The sequence below is a fragment of the Centruroides vittatus genome, unplaced genomic scaffold (assembly GCF_030686945.1).
Source record: "Centruroides vittatus isolate TY-2023 unplaced genomic scaffold, ASM3068694v2 contig_1042, whole genome shotgun sequence".
NCBI classification, from domain to species: Eukaryota; Metazoa; Arthropoda; class Arachnida; order Scorpiones; family Buthidae; genus Centruroides; species Centruroides vittatus.
In genome coordinates, this window is record NW_027120674.1 from 1,354,750 (window position 1) to 1,378,668 (window position 23,919).

Below are 23,919 nucleotides of genomic sequence, written 5' to 3' on the forward strand. Positions count from 1 at the left end.
AATGATGGACAAAAGTCTGAGGTGGTTAAGGTGTCAGCTGTTTCCATCATCAAATAAAATTTGAGGAATGAGTCCTTGAGGGAAAATCTACCTATGGGCCTGAGCATATAACAATAACACACAACATCAATAGTTTTACTATTGACGTATAAAATTTTCTGAGGTCAGCCTCATCACAACACTAAGGAATTTGTATGGATCATATAATTGGAAATTTTACGACTTGTATGGATTTTCAGAATGTTTGAGAATCAACTCTTGCTCTCTGTATGTAGTTGTTGTGTTTACAATAAATTTGCTCTATGCTAAAATACACAGTGTGTCAAAATCTCACAGTAAAGTTAAATTTGTTACTGAAAAAGAAAACTGAAGGCTAATGTCCTTTCAACTACTTCTTCTAATGGTCATACACTTAATCATGGAAAAAGATTAAAAACTCCTCTATATATAATCCAAGTTTATCAATTCTTTAAAAAAACTGACTGGTATCATTTATCCTGATGTAATACAATAGACTTAATCAGCTGTTGTATATTGGTATTTCACATTTTCTTTCAATCTTAAGAATGTATACATAATTGCATAGAATGTCTCTGATACATCAGTTTCAACCATTTACAAATGCATTGTTTATTATATTCTTGTTTTAGACTTCTTCAGCTTATTATAGAATATAATATACAGTCGAACATGTTTAATATCATATCCTTGGGATTGTTAGAATATGGTGACATTAAATTGAGTTGACATTAGAGGAGTTCAATAGAAGAGCTTGAGATATGATGGAAAGGTTTTAACTGTAGGTCTGTTGTATATGTCCTACATTTGCCACATTAAATATATAACAAACAATTAAGATTATAATTATTAAGCACAAAGTTTATTACATGTGTTGTAATTGTAAAATCATATAAAGTAAAAAAATATTAGCTGCTATTTTTTTTATCATAATGGGAATTACACAGTACTTCTTACAATTAATTAGTACAATGTACTCTATTTAATAAGAATGTTTCTGAAGTTCTGAAGATGAAAACTGCTTCAGTGTGCTCAAAACTGCATTTTGGACAAGAAAACCATTAGATTTCACACTTAAAAAGCACTAAAAACACCTGTTTAAAAGTTATAAATCCCATATTTTGTTATAAATTAAAAAATTATTAATAATTAAAAAATATCAATTGGTGTCATTGATAACACTTTGCTGAGCCATTTGTAGATGCAAACTTTGTGATTAAATAGAATATTTAAGTCTCTAGTGCATACAAATACCTTGACATTAACCGATTTATACTGATAGGCACAGTGACATTAACCAGAGAAAAGTCTATCATTTACTTAAGGCCAGGAATAAAAATTTTTGTAACAATAACTGACATGTGATATTAAGTGGGTTTGATCATAATAAAAAGCGCATCTGCACTGTTTGTTGTATTTTTATTGTAGACTTCTTTTGTTATAGATAGAACTTAGTATATGATTATATTCATATACAAACATCACAAAACCCGATATTTTAATAATATGCCAAATGACTGTCATATTATATCAGGCTATTTCTCTGTGATTATTAAATAATTTGTCACTAGAGGCAGGTGTTAAGCACCATCTCTTATTAAATTTGATCATGTCTTTTAATTTTTACCTTCTGACTTCTATCTTTTTTTTCTTTTTTTATTATTACAATTGGAAATGTCAGAAGACGATTGTATTCCATCCCCAGATAACAAGAAATAAAAGATTCCAATAAAATAATAACAAATTATATAAAACATACTAAAAATTAAAAACAACAAAACAAAAGTTACATTATGTATAATACAAAATAGATTTACACTTATTTTAAAAAAATTAAAATCATGATATAGGTATGGTCCACAGGCTATATATGAGATGCTATATGGCAAAAAAAATCTTTGTGAGAGAGAAAGGTGAAAATATGGGATGAAGAAGCAAGATGTATTGCGGGTTCTTACAGTTGGAATGCGGAAACCTAACCATAGTTTGAAATTAAATTATTGAAGTATTTAAAGCAGAGAATGCGATCAAAATATTTTATGTGATCAGAAAGATTAGGAACACCAAGGCGGACTCTTACCACATCGTGGTTATCAGTGAAGAGTAGATTGCAAAATTTATGGATCAGGAAATAAATTTTATCTAATTAAGATTGTATTTTTTGAAGCAGATAAGGGGCAGCCATTGCCCAGACGGGTAAACAGTAATCAACTATTGACTGAAAATTCGTAAAGAAAATTCCATTTCTTCTGAATCTCTTTCTTAACGTAAGCTTACTTCAATATATTTTACTTTGAAAACACAATCAACAAAATCTTTAACATCCAGTAATGAAATTTAATGTAAAACTTGATGAGCATTTTTGATTTTAAACAAGATCTGCATCAGGTCAACATCATATTCCAAATTGGAATGCTCAGAACACAAGTTTTCAAAAATTTTTAAACGTATTTTTAAATAATTAGAATGTAAAATATAACAATGTAAATCAAACATATAAATATACAAAATTGATGGTATTTTTAAGAATTATAAAATTAAATTCTATATAAATATAACACATAACATTACAAAATAATAATAATTTTAATAAATTTTAATAATTTAATAAATTTATGTTGACATTTCTCAGTTTTCATAAAGGCATTGCCATGCCTACAAGATGCTTTTTCCATTTTTTTTTTTTTTTTTTTATTATACTGCCTACAGAATAAAGGATGAATTTACATGGTTAAAATGGGAAACACTGGATCACTTACCCTATAGTCTGAATTTGTTGTCCTGTGACTTCCATTTTTGGATCTCAAGAAGAGCTTGAAAGGCAAGAAGTTTATATTGGACACTGCAGTGCAGGAGGCTGTTTGGAATTGGGTTTAATCCCATCCATGAGAATTTCATTTAGTCTGGCAACATTTCTTCCATTGTAAATGATGATTTTCTCACATGTATGTTACTTTCTCTGTGTTTTAGAAAGTGTTATAGCCTCCACTAGGTTTTATTTGACTTCCTCCATTATTTGGCAATATTTTGTCATTTCTATTTTAGGGTCGCCTTCATCCTTGGCCCTGTCCTTTTGCATCTGTTGCATCTGTCTAATTATGGCACTGTTATTATTTATTTATTTTATTTTATTATAATTTAACTATTCTGTTTTAAGATTCAATGAAACATTTATTACAAAGAAGATTCCATGGAAACCAACGAAAAGATATTTTAAAAGCTATTTAACTTTTCATATTTATGTTTAATTTTCAGTTTGTTTTAATGGTTGTAACATTTGAAAATGGAATTGAAACAGTTTGAAAACTTAATTTTATAAATACATATGATATTTAAATCACATTAAAATTAAATAACTCATCTAATTAAAGTACACAAGGTGATGTTACTATATAATAAAATTGATTTATTTATTTTAATTGAAAGACTTCTATAATGCATAAATTAAACATACTTCTAAGCTGTAATTTTTTATGTGATGGCATTACAATAATGCTACATTAATTTGCTCTTGATTTCTTAGCAGTCAGTTAAAATTATAAATCAGAAACTGCACACCTGGTATAACAAAATATGACATACTTGAATTAATAACCGGTGAGTAAAAAGTTTAATCTTCCAAAACACATTTTCCTAACCCCTTCTGGGTTATTTTTCAGGTAATTGAGCTGGATTGAACTCGGATACGAAAATTTGAACTAATCCGAACGATGTTATGTTTCAAATGTCCAGTTCGTTTGCATATTCTGTCACATGATGTGTTCAAAAGTGTTTGAATTTAACCATCAACATCTGAACAGTAGTGAATGTTAGGTCACAATACGTAAAAATATGTGTGTGAGAGATAAATCATCGATAATAATCTCACACGTTCCCAAGTACTTTTTCTTTACCAAGAACTTAATAGTATAATGCTATCTCTCTGATCCAGTTCGATCTGAGTTCGATCCAGCTCAATTACCTGAAGAAGAACCCAGAAGGGGTTAGGAGAACGTTTGTTTTGGAAGATTAAACTTTCTACGCACTGGTTATTGGTTCAAGTAGGTCATATTTTGTCAGTTAAAATTATTTTTAAAAATTCATTATAAATTTAAAATAATATTTTTTTACTTTATTTAATTTTATGACATAAGATTTTATTGCATGTTAACATCTCAGTTAAAAAAATATTCTCCCAATTATATGTTTTAACTACTATTCTATACTGTATTTAAATGTATTCTGTAATGTATGTGTTTCTTATAATTAAACTTTTGATCCTATTTCTACTAAATAAGAAATTAAAATTGTATGGGTATACTTAAAATAAAAAATTGGGTATACTTGAACTAAAGCCTGAGGAGTTTGCCTGATGAAGCTTGTTCAACATGGGCGAAAATGTTAGCATCTACAAACTTCTCTGCTTGATATTAGGTTTTTTTACTGGCTTTACTTAAAACATTTTATTAAGGTCAAAAGTATAGATACATTTGAACTCACAAATTTCATTTCATGTTATAAATACAAAAGTACTCATCAGGTTTAGTTCTATTTATGTTTTTTAAGTATTACTGGTTAAGTGCTTCTTAATATGAACATTTAAACAGATTGATAAATGTATCTATGTATAGTTTAATACTATATATTTATAACTAATTAAGAAAATCTTTGTTACTTTTTGAGAATATTCTCTTTTGATGTTTCAGATGCGAGACATTATAAGAATAAAATTACCAAATATTATATTTAATGCTCTAGAAGTAAGAGATGATGCGGAGCTAATCTTTATGAAATTAAATGATCTTTGGAAAGAGATTAAAAGTAAGTATTAAAGTTTTTATAATTTCTATCTGGTTGACTTATGACATTATCACATGTTTTGTTATAAAAATTTCATTCCTCAAAATTCACTTAAATCTAAAATAATTGAAAGAGAATAAATCAAATATATTTAATATATAATGTAATATTTAAATAATTTATAACAAAAGGTATCTAAACATTTTTTTTATAAATTAATCATTTTAATTATAAAAACTAAATACTTATAATTATTTATAATATAGGTATTGTAAATCAACTTGAAAATTTTGGAATTGATAAAAGTAGTATTGACATGAAGATTGATGATATTTTAAATTTTGGTCTGGAAGTTTTAAATGAATTAAATACAAATAGTTTTATGTATCATAGAGAAATGGCAGAAGGAGAATTAAGGTTTGTATTTTAAGGTAATTTACCAATAACATCATTTGATATAGTGTGAAGATTCGTGACGAGGTGTAATGGTTTCCGTGAACATACCGACACAAAATAATAGTCGAAACACGTTACTTTTAACAAAGGTACGATTTTATTCTCGCCAGAAAGAACAGAAATGGGTTTTTTATGGATCCCAAGTTTACAAAGAAAATCCTCTTACAGTCGTTCAGTCTTTAAGCTTAACGAAATGGCGCGCTCAAAACGGAACCCGACAAATTATACGCATGCAGATCTTAAAACTAAAACTTATTCTACTTATAACTAAGGGGAAGAACAAAGGTATACATGTAGAGATAGAAATAGACGAAGATTGAAATACTTTAGTGGGATACCGTTCTTGAGTCCTGTTTGATTTTTATAGGCTTCCCGTGTTCTTGGTGAATCTCTCACTCTCCTGTTGTATCCTTTTCCTTTCTTCTGCTGCTAACTTATACACCCCGGTCAAGATCGCTTCCTTTTCACACCTTCTCTCTCTGCAGTCCAGTCCAAAAGTGATTCACTTTCTCTCGTCGAGACCCTCGGCGTCGTCTCTTCTATTCTTTTATTGGTTGTCTCTTTCTTCGAAACGGTAATCCCACCCAAAGGGTAAAAAGGAGTGGTGGGGAAAATAAAGGAGGATAGATAAGACAAAAGAAACAAAGGAATTGCTAACACTAACTTATATTACATATTAAAAAAAATATAAAATACGTGAATAATATGGCCGACGGCCACAATAGAATAATCACTCTGATTTTAGAAAATTTTAACTGACATTACATGAATACCACTAATTACAAATTTTATTAATTATATCTTTAACATTTTGGAATTTAAAAAATTTTACAGATAAACTGAGCTATGTTATTCTATTTCATTTAAATACTTAGAATTCCTGCACATTATGCTATTCTTTTTTCAAACCTGAAGAGCTATGAAGCCACTTGAAAATGTTATTTAAATATAAATATTTATAATTTGAATAAAGAAAAGGTTGTTTTTGTTCAACATGATAGTTTAAAAAAATAATTGTTAATAATTAAGTACAATATTTAAAATGGAGTACTTCCATTTGACAGAGCTTATAAACTGATTACATGGAAGACATTAATAATTTAAGCTTACTCTCATAAAATTTTGTGTATAATAATAATAATAATAATAATAATAATTTATAAGATAATAATAAATTATTTTATATTATTATCTAGAAAAGCAAGAAAATTATTACAGAATGTGAAAACAAGTATCATGAACACTCATCATTTTAAATATGTTAAAGAAAAAGTTGAAAATGTTGAAAAATATGTTCAGAATCTCTTATTTAGACTTAACTATGATGTTTATTTACCAATTAATGAAACATATGCTATTCTTTCATGGGATAAATTTTCTGATTTCACATATCAAGTAAGTAATAATTTAAAATTTTTTTTATGTATTAATTCTTCGACTGTGGTAGTAGTTATATATTATATTATCACATTTTCTTTTTAAATTAATCTGTGACAGATTTAATTAGTCTCAAATTTAATTTGCTATCAGTTTTATCAATTTTTCATATGTATGATTTTATAGAATTCCTGGTCTTAACCAGACCAGAAATATATTTTCAGAATTCTGTAATATAAACGTATTTGTAATTTTATTTGTTAAAATATTATTCAGTGATGGAAATTTAAGTACAAGGGTCACATCATAATTATTGATCCTAATGAATAAAAATAAGAAGTAGTTTGAAGTTACCAGGTTTTTACAGGCTCTACACATGGAAAAAGTTGCATAAGGTTTTTATATAAGTGCTGTACAAAATTATAATGTATTTTAGAAATATATTTATATAATTATATATTGACATTTAATCTTATTTTTTGAAATAAATATTAAACATTTTCTTTGCAGAATAATGTGAATATGATTAAAGATAATATACTGTATGTAAATAAGACGTTAGAGAAAGCTGAATTAAATCTGAAAGAAACTAAAAACAGCATAATTGTTACCAATAGTAATTTTGAGGTAAGATATTGTATAAAATATACAAAAAGTAAACATTAACTAAATCAAATCATGGTTGGTTTGCTTAAATTCTAACTAGGGTTTCTCATTTCCCAGTCTTTTTCTTGTCCCGGGATTTCAGAAAAAAAGTGAACTGTTTCCTGGGATTCCGGGAAATCCCAGGATGGAATTAATTATTTTTAAGATATACATAATATCTTGAAATCGAATGATATAATTATTTTTTATTTTTTAAAGTAATTTAATACGTTCTGCAACCTCTAAAATCATATTAATAATGCTGTGTAAGATATAAATTAAAAATTATCTTTGAATTATGTAGAAATTTTCACAAATAGAAAAAATTTATTAAAGTGTGCTGAAAACTGTATACAACAAAAACAACAAAATGCTTTGAATTCAGTTGAAAATTTAAAAAAACGAACTTAGATCAAACTTCTAACTTAAAAGGTAATTTTCGTTTTTTAAATAAAACATAATACAAAATATTATTGTAAATTTTTATAAGAAGATTTTAAAAAGCAAAGATGGTCAATACTCCGATCACTCAATCTGATTTTTATTTTAGTAATGAAAAGTCCTGCTCTCGAGAATGCTTTTTCCGATTCAGTTGATGTGGTGGAATCGTGTTTAATGCATTTAAGAGAAAATGGATGTTATCTGTGTTTTCACCTGTAGTCTGGAAGATTTCTAGTTTGTTTTTGAGATTGTAGTACTTCTTTTGCTCTCTAGTATTCTTGATTTGTCTGTCTCGGCTGCTTTAATAGAAACATCAAGCTTATAGCCCAATAATTCAGCAGTTTGTTTGTCTTTAATAATCAGGTTTATGAAGAAAAACTTCATACTTGCAGACTTCATACTTGTTTGTATCCTTGCCCAATTTACACAACCTGGGCGTTACGCAGTTATTAAAGCTACTAGATGTGGTTAAAAATTAAGACAGCATAAGTGCAATTATTCCAGATATTACAGGTTCTGACAAGTAAAGAATTTTTAGAGTCCTGCCACAAATAAGCTAAATATTGATTATTGACCATTTGTGGCATGCCATAACGAGCAAAAGTTTAAAAAACTAATAAGTAAATTTAAAATTAATAAATACAAAAGTCTTCCGATGAATTTATGAGTTAATTATACTTTCTATTTGCAAAATTTCCTTAACCTTAACACAAAATAAGAAAAAAAGTTAACTTCTAAGAAATTTGCAGGATTTCTTGGAATGAGAAGAATTTCCTAGGTTAAAAAAACAACCGGAATCCTGTTTGAGAAACCCTAATTCTAACAAACTTAGAAATAATATTTTGGCTTATTTCTATACTTATTTACAATAATTTTCAAATTTATTAATTAATCATTTCAAATATTTAAATAATTTATTTATTATTATTTTTTGAATTTTGTGTGTTATGTTATATTATTTATCATCATATAGAAAATGAGTAATTCTAATTTAATTCTAAAACTATTTTTTCAAAAGATTGAATTTGTTTCAGAAGCCTTTAGGTGATTAAAAGTAGACATTTATTAAAGAAAGAATTCTTATTACTTAAAAATATAGATTTCTTTTTAACAAAATTTGTTTTTTTAATGTAAAAACCAATAATTATGGAGTCATTTCTTTACTTCATTGTACTTTATCTTATTTAATTGTAGAGTAATATAATTAATAGATACAAGAAAAATATTCGATAAATTAACACTATGTACAAATAAGATTTAAAGTAATTTTATGTTAAGGAAATAGTGTTCTTACAAAACAACATTTAAAATTTTTGATGATATTGAAGAGAAGTTTGATATTCTGTCAATTATATCTTTTTATATGGAGCAAATTATTTATTTTATGTATAAAATATTAAATAATAATAATTAATTCTTGATTATTTTTAGAATTTTTTCACTTACACATTTGACTTAAACAACTACACTTTATTGGATTATCAATATAATATTCTGGCCCGACTTAATCCTGAATATCTTATTAAGTATGTCCTTCCGTGTCAAGAGCATGCATTGAAACTTCAAAATGAATCACAGATATTAGTTGGGTAAGGTATTTCATTTGTAATGTAATAATAATAATAATAATTACGATTATTATTCTTAAGTGAGTTTGTGATTTTTGTCAATAAACAAATGTTTGCAATATATTAGTATTTAATAAAACCATAAAAACCATCTTTTTAAATATTGGTAATTGAGTGAGAAAGTCATGTGCATTGTATAACAAAACAAAAGAAGCTATTTAATAAATAACAAAAACACTTTACAATATAAAATTTAAAACAGGATAAAAGTAATGAGTCAAAATAGAAGTTTTTTCTATCACATTATCTGCGTAAAAATCGAATTTATAGAACTTTTTATTATGTGAGATAAGAAATTATCCTTCCCCAATTATTGAGCACATGTATCTCTCATTTTAGGACTGTTGTTTTTGTAGTCAAAATGAATGGTATCTTAAAATTTTATTGTAGCTTAATTTTTTCATTCTAGAAAAAAACTTATAGTTTTAGATAGTAGTAGAAAGCATGTACAGTAATACCTTGTTTTCAGTTTTCGTCAATTTTTTTCACAAAAAGTTTGTGTCTGTTTTTGTCGATTGCCTTGATTTTGTCAGCGTGCCCAAGTGACCTCGCTGTAATTTTGCAAAAGCAAAGGGTGACCCATGCGTTTTCCGGCTCAGTGTGACTTTATTTCTTGTTCTGTGAGCATTACCTCGCAACGGCCCACTATTGGTCACTGTTTCTGTTCCGTGAACACTGGGAGTTCAGTCGTGGGTTTGCACTTCGCCAAGATAGGTTGGTGACGTGGAGTTTTCTGGGTTTTCTCCACATCTGTAACACCTGAATAGGGGCCAGTTACCCTTAAACGGACCTCCCGGAAGGCATTATTCCCTGTAATACGACCATTATAAACGCATACAACTACTATTACATGACAATTAGGTCACACTTTACCACAGGGCGATATAGGTTAGAAGCTCATGTCCAACTAACTTCTACAAGACAAGACATTTCCCTGCACATCTAGCCAAACAATTCTATTGCTTTCCTTTAGATTAGTCTTTTATATTAATTTCTTATTGCTTTTAGTATTTAATGCTATATTAATTCTCTATAAAATGTGTTTTTGGTATGTATTTTGGACTGTCTAGAACAAATTAATTGGATTTACATGATTCATATGGAAATAATTTCCTTGGTTTACATTGGTTTCAGATTTTGTTGATTGTTTTCGGACAAATTATTGACGAAAACCGAGGTATTGCTGTACTGTACAAGTATTCTTTTCAAATTTGTTTGTCTAATAGGTGACTCATATGCTTATAATATAATGCATCTTTTAAATATTACAAAAGTTTTTTCTGTAATTGATGTTCTACTTTTTATATGTAATATAATTTATTTCAAACTTTAAAAATAATTCAATTATAAATGGCTGGCAATATTTACACTATAAAATACATTGCATATTTAAGATAAATTATTCTTAATTTATATTAAATTTTAATTTATGAATTAATTAATATTTAAATATAAATAAATAACTATATACATACATATATATATATATATATATATAAATTTTTAAATTTAGACTTTGTAACCTCGAATCTGCAAAATTTGCATTGAAAGCATCAACAGTATTTAAAGATATTGTGGAGTTTATTGATCAAGCTTATTTATCTGTAAAAAATGCTTCATTAATTGCTAATGAGGCTTATTCAAAAGTAAGTACATATATTTTAGAAGTTTACTTAAATCTCTAACATATTCAATGGTATAGTCTTTAATACATTATTGTATTTAAAATTATTTTGATTTCATTAATTTTCATTGTTAAAATATTGTGTTATTTTTAAATGGATTTTCTTATGTAAAATATTCAAATTTTTTAATCAAATTTCGGATATTTTTTCCCCATAGCTTTGACTTTATGAAAATTTTGTGACATATTTTAAGCATAAAGAATACAGTAATTTTATGAATTCTTTAGATTTGAATAAATAGAAAAAAAAACGAATAGCTGATTATTTTATTCAACATTATACAAAATGAAAGTCATCAAGTTAATTTCTTAAATTTAACAATTAATCTTAAGTAATATTGATACTTACTCATTATACAAGATTAATTGTAATACAAATAATACAAATAAAATTCACTGCGATAGTATATAATGATTATTTTTTTGTTAAAAAAGATTAGCTGGTTGCAATGTGAATTGCATGTTGCTTATTTTTATAATTGTTTTATGCCAGTATTATTATCTATGTCAAGCCTGACCAACTTATAGTGGGGTGTGATCAACTTTCATGAGTTAAAAGCATCAATGATTTACTTCACATCTCAGTTGTTCTCTATAAAAGCTTAATAATCTACCCTAATAAAATTATGCTGCAATACATAGTTATATTTATTTATTGCACAGCAATTAGCATTTCAGATTATTTTCTTTTTATAAATATACTAAACTGTGGTCTGAAGACCATGTGTCCTGTTGCGTAACTGGCTCATAACCAGCCCCTCGAGTGGTTCACGAAGTAAAGGAGGGATGGGTCCTTATTGTGTAAAAGTTTTCTGTTTGTTGTTGTAAAAGTTAATGGGAGGAGGGAAGATATGTGGTCTGAAGATCACGTGTTCTATTGCGTAACCAGCTCCTTGGGGCCATAGGGTAAAGAAGGGATGGGCATTCTTGATGACAACCAAAAAATCCGGATCAAGGAGGAAAAGAGGGAGATCGTGCATGCTCAATGGAAGAAGCGAAATTTTAAGAAGAAAAAAGAGGAGAGAAGACGTGTAGACAAGACAGTTGCAAGTTTGTTTTTTTGTCTGTTGTTTCCTTTGTTTTAGTGTCTGTTATAGTGAAAGGACAAAGAAGTGATCGGAAGGTCTAAAATAAACTTTAAATTCATTGCATTGGAGTCATAGAGGGTGTGATCTATTTCTTTAAGTTTCTTTTTTTGCACAGGGAATACGCTAAAGATCAAGTATTTCCCCACAAAATATAAATCAAACAATACCATTTATTTTTTACCATAACAAAAATGAATTTTATTTCTTTTGTTGCACAAATCATAAATTTTGCTCCTCTCTCTGGCTCACTCATTTTGCACATAACTGAACTTGCTTAGGGTGCAGCAAAATAACTACTAAACTAAAATAACCTAGCAATGACCTTCAACACAAATAACACTTATTTGTATTCACCACGCATCATCTTATAGAATGTTACCCACTCATAGCGAATAATTAAAAGATTTCTCCATGACAAATGTGAATTTAATTTTCCTATCAAAATTACACCATTTTTTGCATTTTAATTTTTTGCAATCGACCAAAAATGATACACCAATTGATTAGTCAATCACAATCAACTTGTTTACACTCCTGATCTATGTTAAGTAAAAGTTTAATATGCAAAATGTTTTGGAGATATTTAATATTAAATGCTTCAAACGTTTATAATTTGGTATTTTGATATATTGAAGATTCCATCAACTTTTAACAAAATAGGTTTAAAATTTAATTTTCAGTAAATTACTTAGCCAGATGACCAAAGATTAAAAAAACAAAAAATGACAATTATTGAATGATAAATTGAAACTTTTTGATTTTTGAGAAATTACTCAATATTCTGCTTGCCGAGCTAATTCAGTTTGACAATTATTGATGAATTTGATTTAGATGATTTATTTAATGGTAATATTCAAAACATATAATTTTCTTTATTATATCTAAAAAAATTTAGTAACTTTGTACTATAAATTAAAAATATTGGAAAGATTCATTAATCTGATGTAAGTTATAAAGCCAAATTATCAAAGAAAAAATAATAGTAATGGTTGGATGAATGATTTAAGCAGTTGATCTTTGAGGAAGTTCCTGCATTTTGCCATCCGAGTTTCAAAGATCACTATTTCAAATTCATTATCCACAGGTATTAGTTACTGATATTTTAGTTTTAGGCATCAAGTTAATGAATCATTGATATGTTTTGAATTTATTTAGGCTTTTTGGAAAGTGAAATCAGTTTTTCGAAGATTTATTATCTGTAATTTTTGATATTTTATAAAAAAAAAAAAAAATGGACTGTTCTTGTTAAAAATGGATGTAATAATTACGTTATACATTTATTTTATTTAAAGTAATCTTAAAAACTTTTCATTTTTTTATATTTAATTTAATTTTTAAAATACATTTAAAGTTTAATTTTTTAAAGGTTGATCCTAACTCAAAATACTCATTGTCAAAAAAATTAAATGATGTCATGGAAGAAAATAACAACATTTTAAATGATGCAGAATTTTACATAAATTATCTGAAAGGTAAGTTATAAAAGAATTGGTTGTACTACTATAATTAACTCAAAATACACTTAATCTAGTAACAAAAATCAAATTTAATAACTGAACTAATATTTTCAATTTAATTTAAAGATTATCATCAGGTTCTTATGATAGAATAGAAGTCAGCTTTAAAAATACAAATGATTGAATGATTCGAATCATATTACATATTGCATGTGCAAGGGTTGAACATACAAATAGGTTAATAATTAACATAAAATTAAAAATAAATACATAAAAATAGTTAAATGCATAAACATATAACAAAAAGAGGGTAAAATTAATAAAAATGTAATATTAACAGAGAGACACTAAATTAAACTAGACAACTTCAAACTTGAAACATATAACAATGGAGTCGTCTCTACTGTTAATTGTGGTCCCTTTACAAATTGCTTTATAGATTTCAACTATTCCCAGATATTTTAGATGAGGAGTCAATGCACAGTGTATAAGATGTACCCTGTCGAAACAAAGACATCAATATCCTGGTCAGAAGCAAAGGTCACCAAGATAGTTATAGTCAGGCTTTTCTGATTGAGTCTTGATGTTCTTTGATCCTGGTATGCAGAGATCTAATGTGGCACCAATATATGCAAAGGGACCATCTATCCTGTTATCATATAAAGTATTGAGTAAACACTTGGAAGAGTAGTATTATTTGCAGGATCTTTATCATTCGGGAGTAAGAAGAATATATTCTGTCTCCTTTTATAAACAATTTGAAAGTTGGAGCTTTGAGCTATATCTTTGTAGATTTCATTCAAGAGTTTGCTGTAGATGATTATTCTGTATGGCTCAGTCTCCTTGGAGCTGGAACTTGAATGAGAATGATAGCATTGTATCAATGAGGAAATAAAGCCTGATGATGATCTTTAAATAAGATCAAAAATGTTAGTTAAATTTATTTTCTGTTACTGGATTAAGATGTATTTTGGTTTAATTAAGTTATAAAAGATTTGTAAAATGTATTCAACTTTCAGTTTTTGGAAATATATTACATTTATATTCTAAATTTATTTAATTTGAATTCTAAATACTTCTAGATTTTAATTCAGTCTTTAAAATGTATATTATTTAAGAAAACTACTTTCATTTTAGTTTTATTCAGCAGTTCAAGTTAATCTTATTAAAAATTTTTTTAAAGAACACTTTCGAGATTCTAATTATATCATTTGCTATTTTTTCAAATAGAATTTCAATAAAACAGTTCATTTAATAGAGTTAAACCAAAAGTGATTTTTATATGTTCTTATTAATCTAGTGATGATATAACTTATTACAAGATTATAACTTTGTTATAATTGAAACATAACTTTATTGTTCCATTAATGCTTATTTATAAATAAGTAATTGTTACAAAAACACACTTACGTAAGAACCAGATAACCGGAGTGGTTGATATTAGGGTCGCTAACGTTTTTGTAGCCCCGTCTGGGCTCTTCTTCAGGCTTTGTAGTAATAAATATAAGCCGTATGTTGAACCTAGCGACCCTAATATCAACCACTCCAATTATCTGGTTCTTATGTAAGTGTGTTTTTGTATTGAATCCTGGTGTGTAAAGAAGATTGATTAATTTTAATTAAATTTGTTTAGTAGCTGTATTTATGTTTAATAGGTGGTTGTCTCTTTAATCCGAAAATATTCGGTAGACTAACTTACAGCTAAACAGGCTTAAAACTTTTTTATTGGTTCTTCATCAAATGCATTTCGGACCAGTTTTATGAGTCCTGGTCCCTCATCAGTGCTACAGGAAATCAAAGGTTTTTTATTAACATGGGTGACGCGAGTACGTACATAATAAGATTTACAAAAAATTCTTTAAAAAACATTTTTAACTAAATACATTTTTTTTTTTTTAAATGTATGAATAAAAAATGTATTTAGTTAAAAATGTTTTTTAAAGAATTTTTTGTAAATCTTATTATGTACGTACTCGCGTCACCCATGTTAATAAAAAACCTTTGATTTCCTGTAGCACTGATGAGGGACCAGGACTCATAAAACTGGTCCGAAATGCATTTGATGAAGAACCAATAAAAAAGTTTTAAGCCTGTTTAGCTGTAAGTTAGTCTACTGAATATTTTCAGATTAAAGAGACAACCACCTATTAAAGATTGATTAAGTAATTGTTTTCAAGTATTTTAAATAAATGTAAGTTTTTATATACTGAAGTGAATAATTTTTAACTTTAAACATTTCTTTTGTCAAAAATAAACATTATTCCAAATTATAGATATAAAAAATATATACATTGTACAATACATTTGTGATTTAAGTGATGATGTCATATCTGGGATATTTATGTAAACAAGGATTGTGCAAATTAAAACTAATTATACCCAAAAAATACATTAAAATTGGAGAAGCAGTTCTGAGAAGACATAAATAATCATGAATGTAACAATTTTTGTTATTTTATACAGATAAAATTGAATGAAATTTGGAACAAAAGTTTATCTGCCCTATATAAAAAATCATTTCTTTAATAACTTTATCTGAAAGTTATTTATAAAGTAAAAAAAAAAAAAACATGCATGTAATCTGTAATTGTAATTTGTTTTGACTCTTAACTTTTTGAGTTACTTATCAATTTTTTAATACCTTACATGAATCTATTTTAATTTTAATTTTTACATCCATTATAAAATATATTATCTAGACTTGTATTATAAAATTATTTTATTTCAGAATCATGTAAAATAAGATAATGTAAAACTTGATTGCATTATGTTTATTTGGTAATCATTTTAAGTAAAACAAATGCACAAAGAAATACATGTCAAATTTTATAAAATGGCAGATATACAAGCAGCTTAATTTGGCTGTCATTCTGTCGTTGCTCAGTTTTCCCTGTCAAGTCACTAACTGCATCTGCAGCTTTTGCTTGTTTCAGGTTCATGTCATTGTGTAACTTAACAGATGGGCACACACTTCTTTTTTTAAATGTTTCTTTATGTATTTGAATCCTACAATAACACATAATTATGGGTCATTACAATATTTTTAAGCTTTACTTATTTTATATATATAAAAGTTATATTAAATAATTTTTAATGCAATTATAATATAATCACATATTAATATATATGATTATAATATAATCTGTATAATTATATTATCATATTTAAAAAAAACTGTTTGTTTATTTGGCAGAATTGCAGGATAATATACAAAATAACATAACAACTTTTCATAAAACAAGAAAATCTCTCAATGATGGAATTGAAACAATAAATGATATTAATGAGCAGTTACAACAGTTTGGAAAAGGTAAAAATTTTAGAATAATCATTAATGATTAAAAATTATTTAAAATATTACAATATTTTAAATAATTTTTAATGTGCTAATCGATTTAATATTCATTTTAGAATTATTAATTCTGGAAACTCGTAAATGATTCCTCATGTTTGTTTTTTTAGAAGTTTTCATGTGTCCATCAGTGGCCTAGTGGATAAAACCACTGAACACTGGTAGTTGGTCATGGGTTTGTGCTTTGCCAATGGATTGGCCATGTGGAATTTTCCAGGTTTCCATGTTATTAACACGTAAATAGGGATGACTAATCCATAAAAGTCCTCCTGGAAGGCATCCTCCTCTCAGTAGATCACCCACATGTTACATTGTTGTAATCAAATAAACCAAACCAAACAAGAAGTTTTTATAGAATGATTAAAAATTAATATTACAGACAAAAGTAACAAAAAATTACATTGATACTGAAAATAAATTAAGAATAATTTTAATTTTTAAAATATATGTTTTTGTTTTAAATTACATTGCTAAACATTAAAGATGAGAAAAACATTAAAAATGAGAAGTTATCAGATAATATATTTAAACTGCAGACTTTTGAAAAATTAGTCCAAAAGTCTAGTAACTGAATTAATGTAACACAGTACAAAATGCCTTCAAAAATCAGCAAATTATTTAATTATCAAATGTTTTCAACCTTCTTAGAAGGCCTTCATCAGACAAGCAAACTAATCAGAATAGATCCCAGTCAGAAGAGTAATTTTGCTTGCCCAATGGAGGGTTTTTAAAAGGGTTGAAAACATTTATTAAATGCTTTGTTGGTTTTTGAAGGTATTTTGTTGTTCTGTTGGGTTTATACAGTCAGTTTATGTACATTTGATCTAACATAAGCTGTTGTTGAATTTTAAATTTTTATTATTTAGTAATATAATTTAAATCAGCTAAATAACCCTTTTCTTTAATTTATATGTAATAGGTTTTAATAGTTTTATCAAATTTAAGAACCATTAAAATTAGAACCCAAAACAACAGATGTACAGTACAACCCACACCCTATGCATAGGAATCAGATGATACTTCACAGGAATTTTGACTGGTTAAAAACTTGAGTTTTTTTTAATAACTTACAATTTTCTACACTTCTACATCCTTTTTTAACCAATACAACAAAAATATAGACTCTCATACTTTTCTGTCCTTTAATAATTATAATAAATTAATATTTTATTAAATAACTTAGAATATTCTGAAAGAAAAGAATTGGTCTGGAGTGGGAATTAGCAGATGTGTTTTAGCAACTCTCACTTAGCAACACATACACATGGTAAGGTAGAGTTGTGAGTTCGAGTCATGCTCTGGGCCAATTTTTTTCTAGAATATTCTAAATTATTTTCTGTCCTTTCTACATGACGTGTCATATCTCATTTGATAGAATAATTTCAAGTTGCTTGATTTTATATATATTAAAAAAAAGAAATAAAGCTATGCATATTAAAGCAAAAGTCTCTCTCTGTTCTTTTGTTTTGAGAAAACAAATAATACAGTCATTACATACATTTAATGTATTGTATGAAAAATATTTATTTTGTTAGAGATTACTTCATGCATCAGGACAAGTAGCAATAATTAATTTTTATCATCTTGAAAGTAAAAGCAAAAATTGTAAAATCTCTGTTTTTTAAGTATATTAAATGTAAAAACAAATGATTTTAGAAATATCAACTGGATTTATAAAAATATTTTTCAAGAAAAATTTTTAATAATTATAAATTATTAAATAAAAAGTAATCAGTATAATAGGTAAATATCAGAAATACATTTTATATAAGTTATCAGAATTTAATGTAGTAATTTGTAGTTTTGATGTTATCCATGATTTATTTATACAAAAGTTTTTTCAGTTATTGTTTATGTATCTTATAAAAGTGCACAATCTTTTGATTTCAGATATCTGTTACAATTTTCTGTTTCTTGTAAATCATGTGACAAAATTAGAAGCTTAAGCTAAATGAGTTACAGCTCAAGCTGTAAGTTAAGCTATAGTCTATTTAGTTGAAACTGTAGCTTATTTAACACAACCACTCACAACTGGTATACTTGATAAAATCAATGACAAAAACCAAAAACCAGCAGAAAAAAGTAATAGAGCTAACAATTTTGCATGTGTTAAATGGGCATCCTCAGGCTAAATTACCTCACAGCAGTTAAAACAACGAGGGATTGCCATACAAGTGTGAAGAAGGGAAATGACTTAAAACGAAAGAGGGGGGGAAGGAAAGTAAGTTTACAGTTTGTAGAATGACTTCCACACAGAGGGAAGGAAACTACATTGTGAAATTTAATGGAGGTATTTTATTGGGTGGCCTTGCAAGTTGTTGTTGGTTCACAGAACCAACTGCAAACTGCATACATTGATGCTACAATGTGCCTTTTAAATACCTGTCTCAAAGAGCATTGGAATTCCATCCTGAAAGGGTCGGCTAACACTACGTTAGCTACCTTTGCCACCAACACTAACAGAGACATGCATTTCGACCTGCCTCATGTATACTTCCACTAAAAACAACAGCTCAGATATTCAGAGTAGGTAGAAATTTACGAGACAGCCCAATAAAATGCTACCATTAATTTTCACAATGTAGATTTCTTCCCCCTCTATAGAAGTCATTCTACAAACTGTAAACTTACTATCCTTTCCCCCTCCCTCTCTCTTTCTTATGACATCTTCCCTCTTGACATTTGTACAGTATTTGTTTTAACTGCTATGGGGTCATTTAGCCTAGGGATGTCCTTTTAACATGGGCAAAATGTTAGCTCTATTACTTTTTTCTGCTGGTTTTTGGTTTCTGTGTTGCTGATTTTATGTAGCTTATTAGTTCAATTTTGATCACATGATTCAAGGAAGCACATAAAAGAAATAAAAACAATTGTAGGTTTATGTTTATGGAAAATTAATGCTTTTTAATGCAACTGATTTTTAGTATTTCTCTTTTGGAACAAGGAGCACAGAACCACCATTTCCTTTCTACGTTTTCATTTTTTATATCAATAACAAACTATATCATTCATCTATCATATGTGGCATTCAAAATTACAATAAACTATTTTTCTTCTCATAAAATGTATTTTTTTTTTTTATCATGTTAATCAGTTTTGTGTTGACATTGATGTTTCTACAATGTCTACATATGATATCCAAAATCTTTGCCTATTCTACAAGTATTCAATATCCGCTGCAGTGGAGTGTGCACTCAAGATTTAATCTTGGAGAGCCAAGTTGAACATGTGAGAATACAGGGGGTCGTTAACGCAACTAGCAAAACGTGTTTGCCCTGTTGTCGGAACTTTCGGTCCACTCACTGTGTCAAAGCCTTTCTATGAGCAGTAAAGGATGATCAAGATCACGAAATCCCGATCAATGTCAGGATGCTGACACCAGATAGTCGATTTATTGTGGACCAACACGTGTATATTAAAGATGGTTTCTAGGAGGGCTATTTAACAATAAATGTCTTAAAGATAAAGAAAGAGTGGAACCCCAATATAATATATATAAATATTATTTATTATACTATAACAATAAAATATATACAATAGTCCACAAGCATTATAAAATGCAAGAAATTCATATCAAAGGATCTAAATCTAACTATATTCTGTATATCTAACACTAATGCTACACGAGAAAGAGAGCTTACAATCATTCTAAATATTATACTACCTTCACTCGAGGTTTGATCTTCTTAAATATCAACATGTTGATAAGTATTCTGGAGAATGAGGAATGGGAGAATCAATCTTCTATGTGCTCAGTATACATTATGGTTTATGTCTTCTATATGGCGCCTTTAAGACTGTGGAAGACTGCGCTAATGTGGCCAGTTCGGGTTCCACGAACTGCACAAAAAGGCGGGAAATCTACCCCTTTTTATAGGGACAGCTGGGTGACTGACTCATTGTCATAGGACAGTGAGTAGTTTTTAGTCAGCCTAGAAAGGAAGTTCGTTTCCTCCCGTTTTTGGAAACGACTAAATGTACATCCTTTTGTGTAAGAATTTATCAAAGAAATAAAATATTTTGTTATAATATTTTATAATAATTAATCCCTTAATCTGATCTCACAAACAGGTAAAAAAAATTTTAATGTGAATTCAATATAATTTCCACCTTATGTGAACCCAATTCATAAATAATATAGAAATAGAACACACCACACAATATAAATTAAAAAAATGAATTTTAATCAGAAAAAGACATCTGTAAAATTTACTAGTGGTTTTTATCCTTTACTTTCCTGGGCCCCTTGGCTCCCTCTGGACGTGCCACTGATCCACTGTACCTGTGACGAAATGCCAAATTTTTCCAACTCTGTGTGTTTAGATTAATTTGTTTATTTAGATTTAGATATGTGATATATATTTGCTAACATGTAGATGCATTTATGTTTAAATTAAAATTAAAAGTTTGAGAGAAAATTAAATAATAATTTCAATAAATATCTAAATCCTTCCTACTAAAATTGATTTATTAATTTATAATATCATAAATATTTTTGATTTGTAGATTAATTACAGCAATTATAATTTTATGATTAATCTCTTATTCTTTATAATTAAATAATTACAGATTATATTTTCTTCAAATTTATATATTTTATATTTTATATAAGAATTAAATTAATTATTACATATTTTTTAAGGAATTGAAAATGTAGTAAAATCAACTATAATTATACAGACTGCAGTCAGTGAAAGCATTGATAAAACTAAACTAAAAGTAAATAATATTACATCAAAGTATCCTGAAATTTATGATAAAATAAAGAGATTAGAAGGTAGCACTTTATTAGGAATGAAGAACTTAACTTTTCAAAGTGAGTCAACTGTAATTTTATATTTATTTGAATTTTAAAAATGAATCAAGTGAATATATTTTTTGGTTTATTTAGTTGACCAGAGTCAAGAAAACTTAGAAAAAGCAAGTAGAAAGCAACACTCATCTGAAACTTTATTCAAAAGATTAAGATATAAGCATGAAGAAGTTTCTTCTAAGTTGAAAGCATTAAAGGATAATATTTTGCTTGCTCGGCAAAAAGCATCAAGTGTTAATATTTATATTTATTATAATTTTTTATTAAAGATAAATATTAATTTAACTATTATGATTGTTGTAAAATATGAAATTAAAAACAATAGAAATTGTTATATATTTTGTCTACGAGGACTTAGCCTATTAATAGGACGTATTGCGTTGGTGTTTTGTCTTTAGCAATCGAGGAAAACCTTATTCAGAGAAAACAAACAAACAATCTTTATTGATATAATACCAGATATAATACAAGGTATGATATCGATAAAGATTGTTTGTTTGTTTTCTCTGAATAAGGTTTTCCTCGATTGCTAAAGACAAAACACCAGTGCAATACATCCTATTAATAGGCTAAGTCCTCGTAGACGAAATATATAACAAATAGAAAATAAGGACATAGAGGCATATGAATTAAATAATAGAAATTGGATTATTTAATTTTATCCTATAGGGAACATCTACAAACCATATAGATCAGTATTTTGCAAATTTTGATCACCTCTCTCATCCTGGTGATTCCGTGCCTAAACAATTGGCCCCTATCACTAAAACCACATAGCCTAATGAAGTTGGATCCTCAAATACTTTCATTTATTCTTTTTAAATTTAAACACCATATGGGAGAATAACAAAATGTTTCTTGCAACTCCCCTTAAACAAACAAAAACACAATAAAACAAAGATACAGTAGGTCAGTTACAAACAACAATTGTAATGGCTAATATCTTTTTTTCCCCCAAATGATTTTTCCTATTGAAATATTGCCAGTTCATTTAGAATTTGTGTCATACTACTTGTGCCGTACATAAAACCGTAGAATTTATATTTTTTATTTTGTAACTATATTATATATCATTTTATGTTAATATTTTAAAGTAACGAGTTAAATTAAATAATTATAATTGTACAATTACAAAGACTCATACTATTTTCACTTCATTTGTTCTCAATTGATATTGGTGATCGTTGTCCCTTCTGCTCAATGTTGTTTCTACTAATAGTTTACTTATACTGTGATTCTCCACATGCATGTCATGTCTATAATATACTTTCAACAGATAATAGGCTGTATTGAACTTTTTATAAAAGGCTAAATTACATACCAGACTTATTCCTCCATTATACCCATGATGACCACTAATTTACTCCCTACTCCCTTTAACTGGACTATGTGGTTTATGGATGTTTCCATTTACTGTATATATTTATGTATTTACTTTAATCAGAATAATCACACACATCATATATTTTTTCTAATTAATAATATACTATTTTTAATATTAAATTTCTTCAGCCGTTCGAGATATTTTAGGCTGGCCTGGTCCTCGCACCGTTGTAGTAATTGTGCATTATCAAAGTCCATCTTGACATCATTATCAGTAGCATAAGAAGCCAATGCTGTAGTGGAAAGACCTTTTTGAATGGAGTATTTATGACGACGTCAGGTTGGACTTTGATAATGCATGATTACTACAACGGTGCGAGGACCAGGCCAGTCTAAAATATCTCGAACAGCTGGAGATATTTAAAACGTTCACGAGGGAAACAGCCATTAATATTAAAAATGAAACTAGCTAGTAATATTTAAATATGTTATTATTTAAAAACATATTGTGATATTAGTATCAGAATATATTCAAAGTTCCAACTATCAAACTTTGTAATCAAGTGAGTCCTGATTACAAAGGACCGATTTAATGAATAATATAGTATTTAATTAAATAAAGATCTGTTAAAGCGAGTCCCTAGTATATTTGAGAATCTATGTTTTTAATACAAACATAGATTCTCAAATATAGCTATGTCTATTATATACTTTTTCAAAGTTTTAATTTTTACTGTATTTTATGACGACATTATTTTGAGATAGAAAATTATTAAATTAGAGAAAACATTATGTATTCCACTATAGCGACAATTAGAAAAGAAAAAAAGAAAAACAAACACTGCTTGCTTAAGGACA

General features: G+C 27.5%; 1 protein-coding gene across 1 annotated transcript in view; it reads left to right on the forward strand.

Annotated features, from left to right (window-relative positions):
* The window catches only part of LOC136969945 (laminin subunit alpha lam-3-like), a 199,819-nt gene that overhangs the window by 168,112 nt on the left and 7,788 nt on the right, over positions 1–23,919 (forward strand). Inside the window, exons 37-46 of the mRNA XM_067264272.1 lie at positions 4,704–4,818; positions 5,064–5,214; positions 6,450–6,648; positions 7,141–7,257; positions 9,148–9,305; positions 10,858–10,990; positions 13,483–13,588; positions 16,767–16,883; positions 21,568–21,741; positions 21,817–21,971. Of these exons, the coding sequence (XP_067120373.1) occupies positions 4,704–4,818; positions 5,064–5,214; positions 6,450–6,648; positions 7,141–7,257; positions 9,148–9,305; positions 10,858–10,990; positions 13,483–13,588; positions 16,767–16,883; positions 21,568–21,741; positions 21,817–21,971 (1,425 nt within the window). The remainder of the gene's footprint in view (positions 1–4,703; positions 4,819–5,063; positions 5,215–6,449; positions 6,649–7,140; positions 7,258–9,147; positions 9,306–10,857; positions 10,991–13,482; positions 13,589–16,766; positions 16,884–21,567; positions 21,742–21,816; positions 21,972–23,919) is intronic.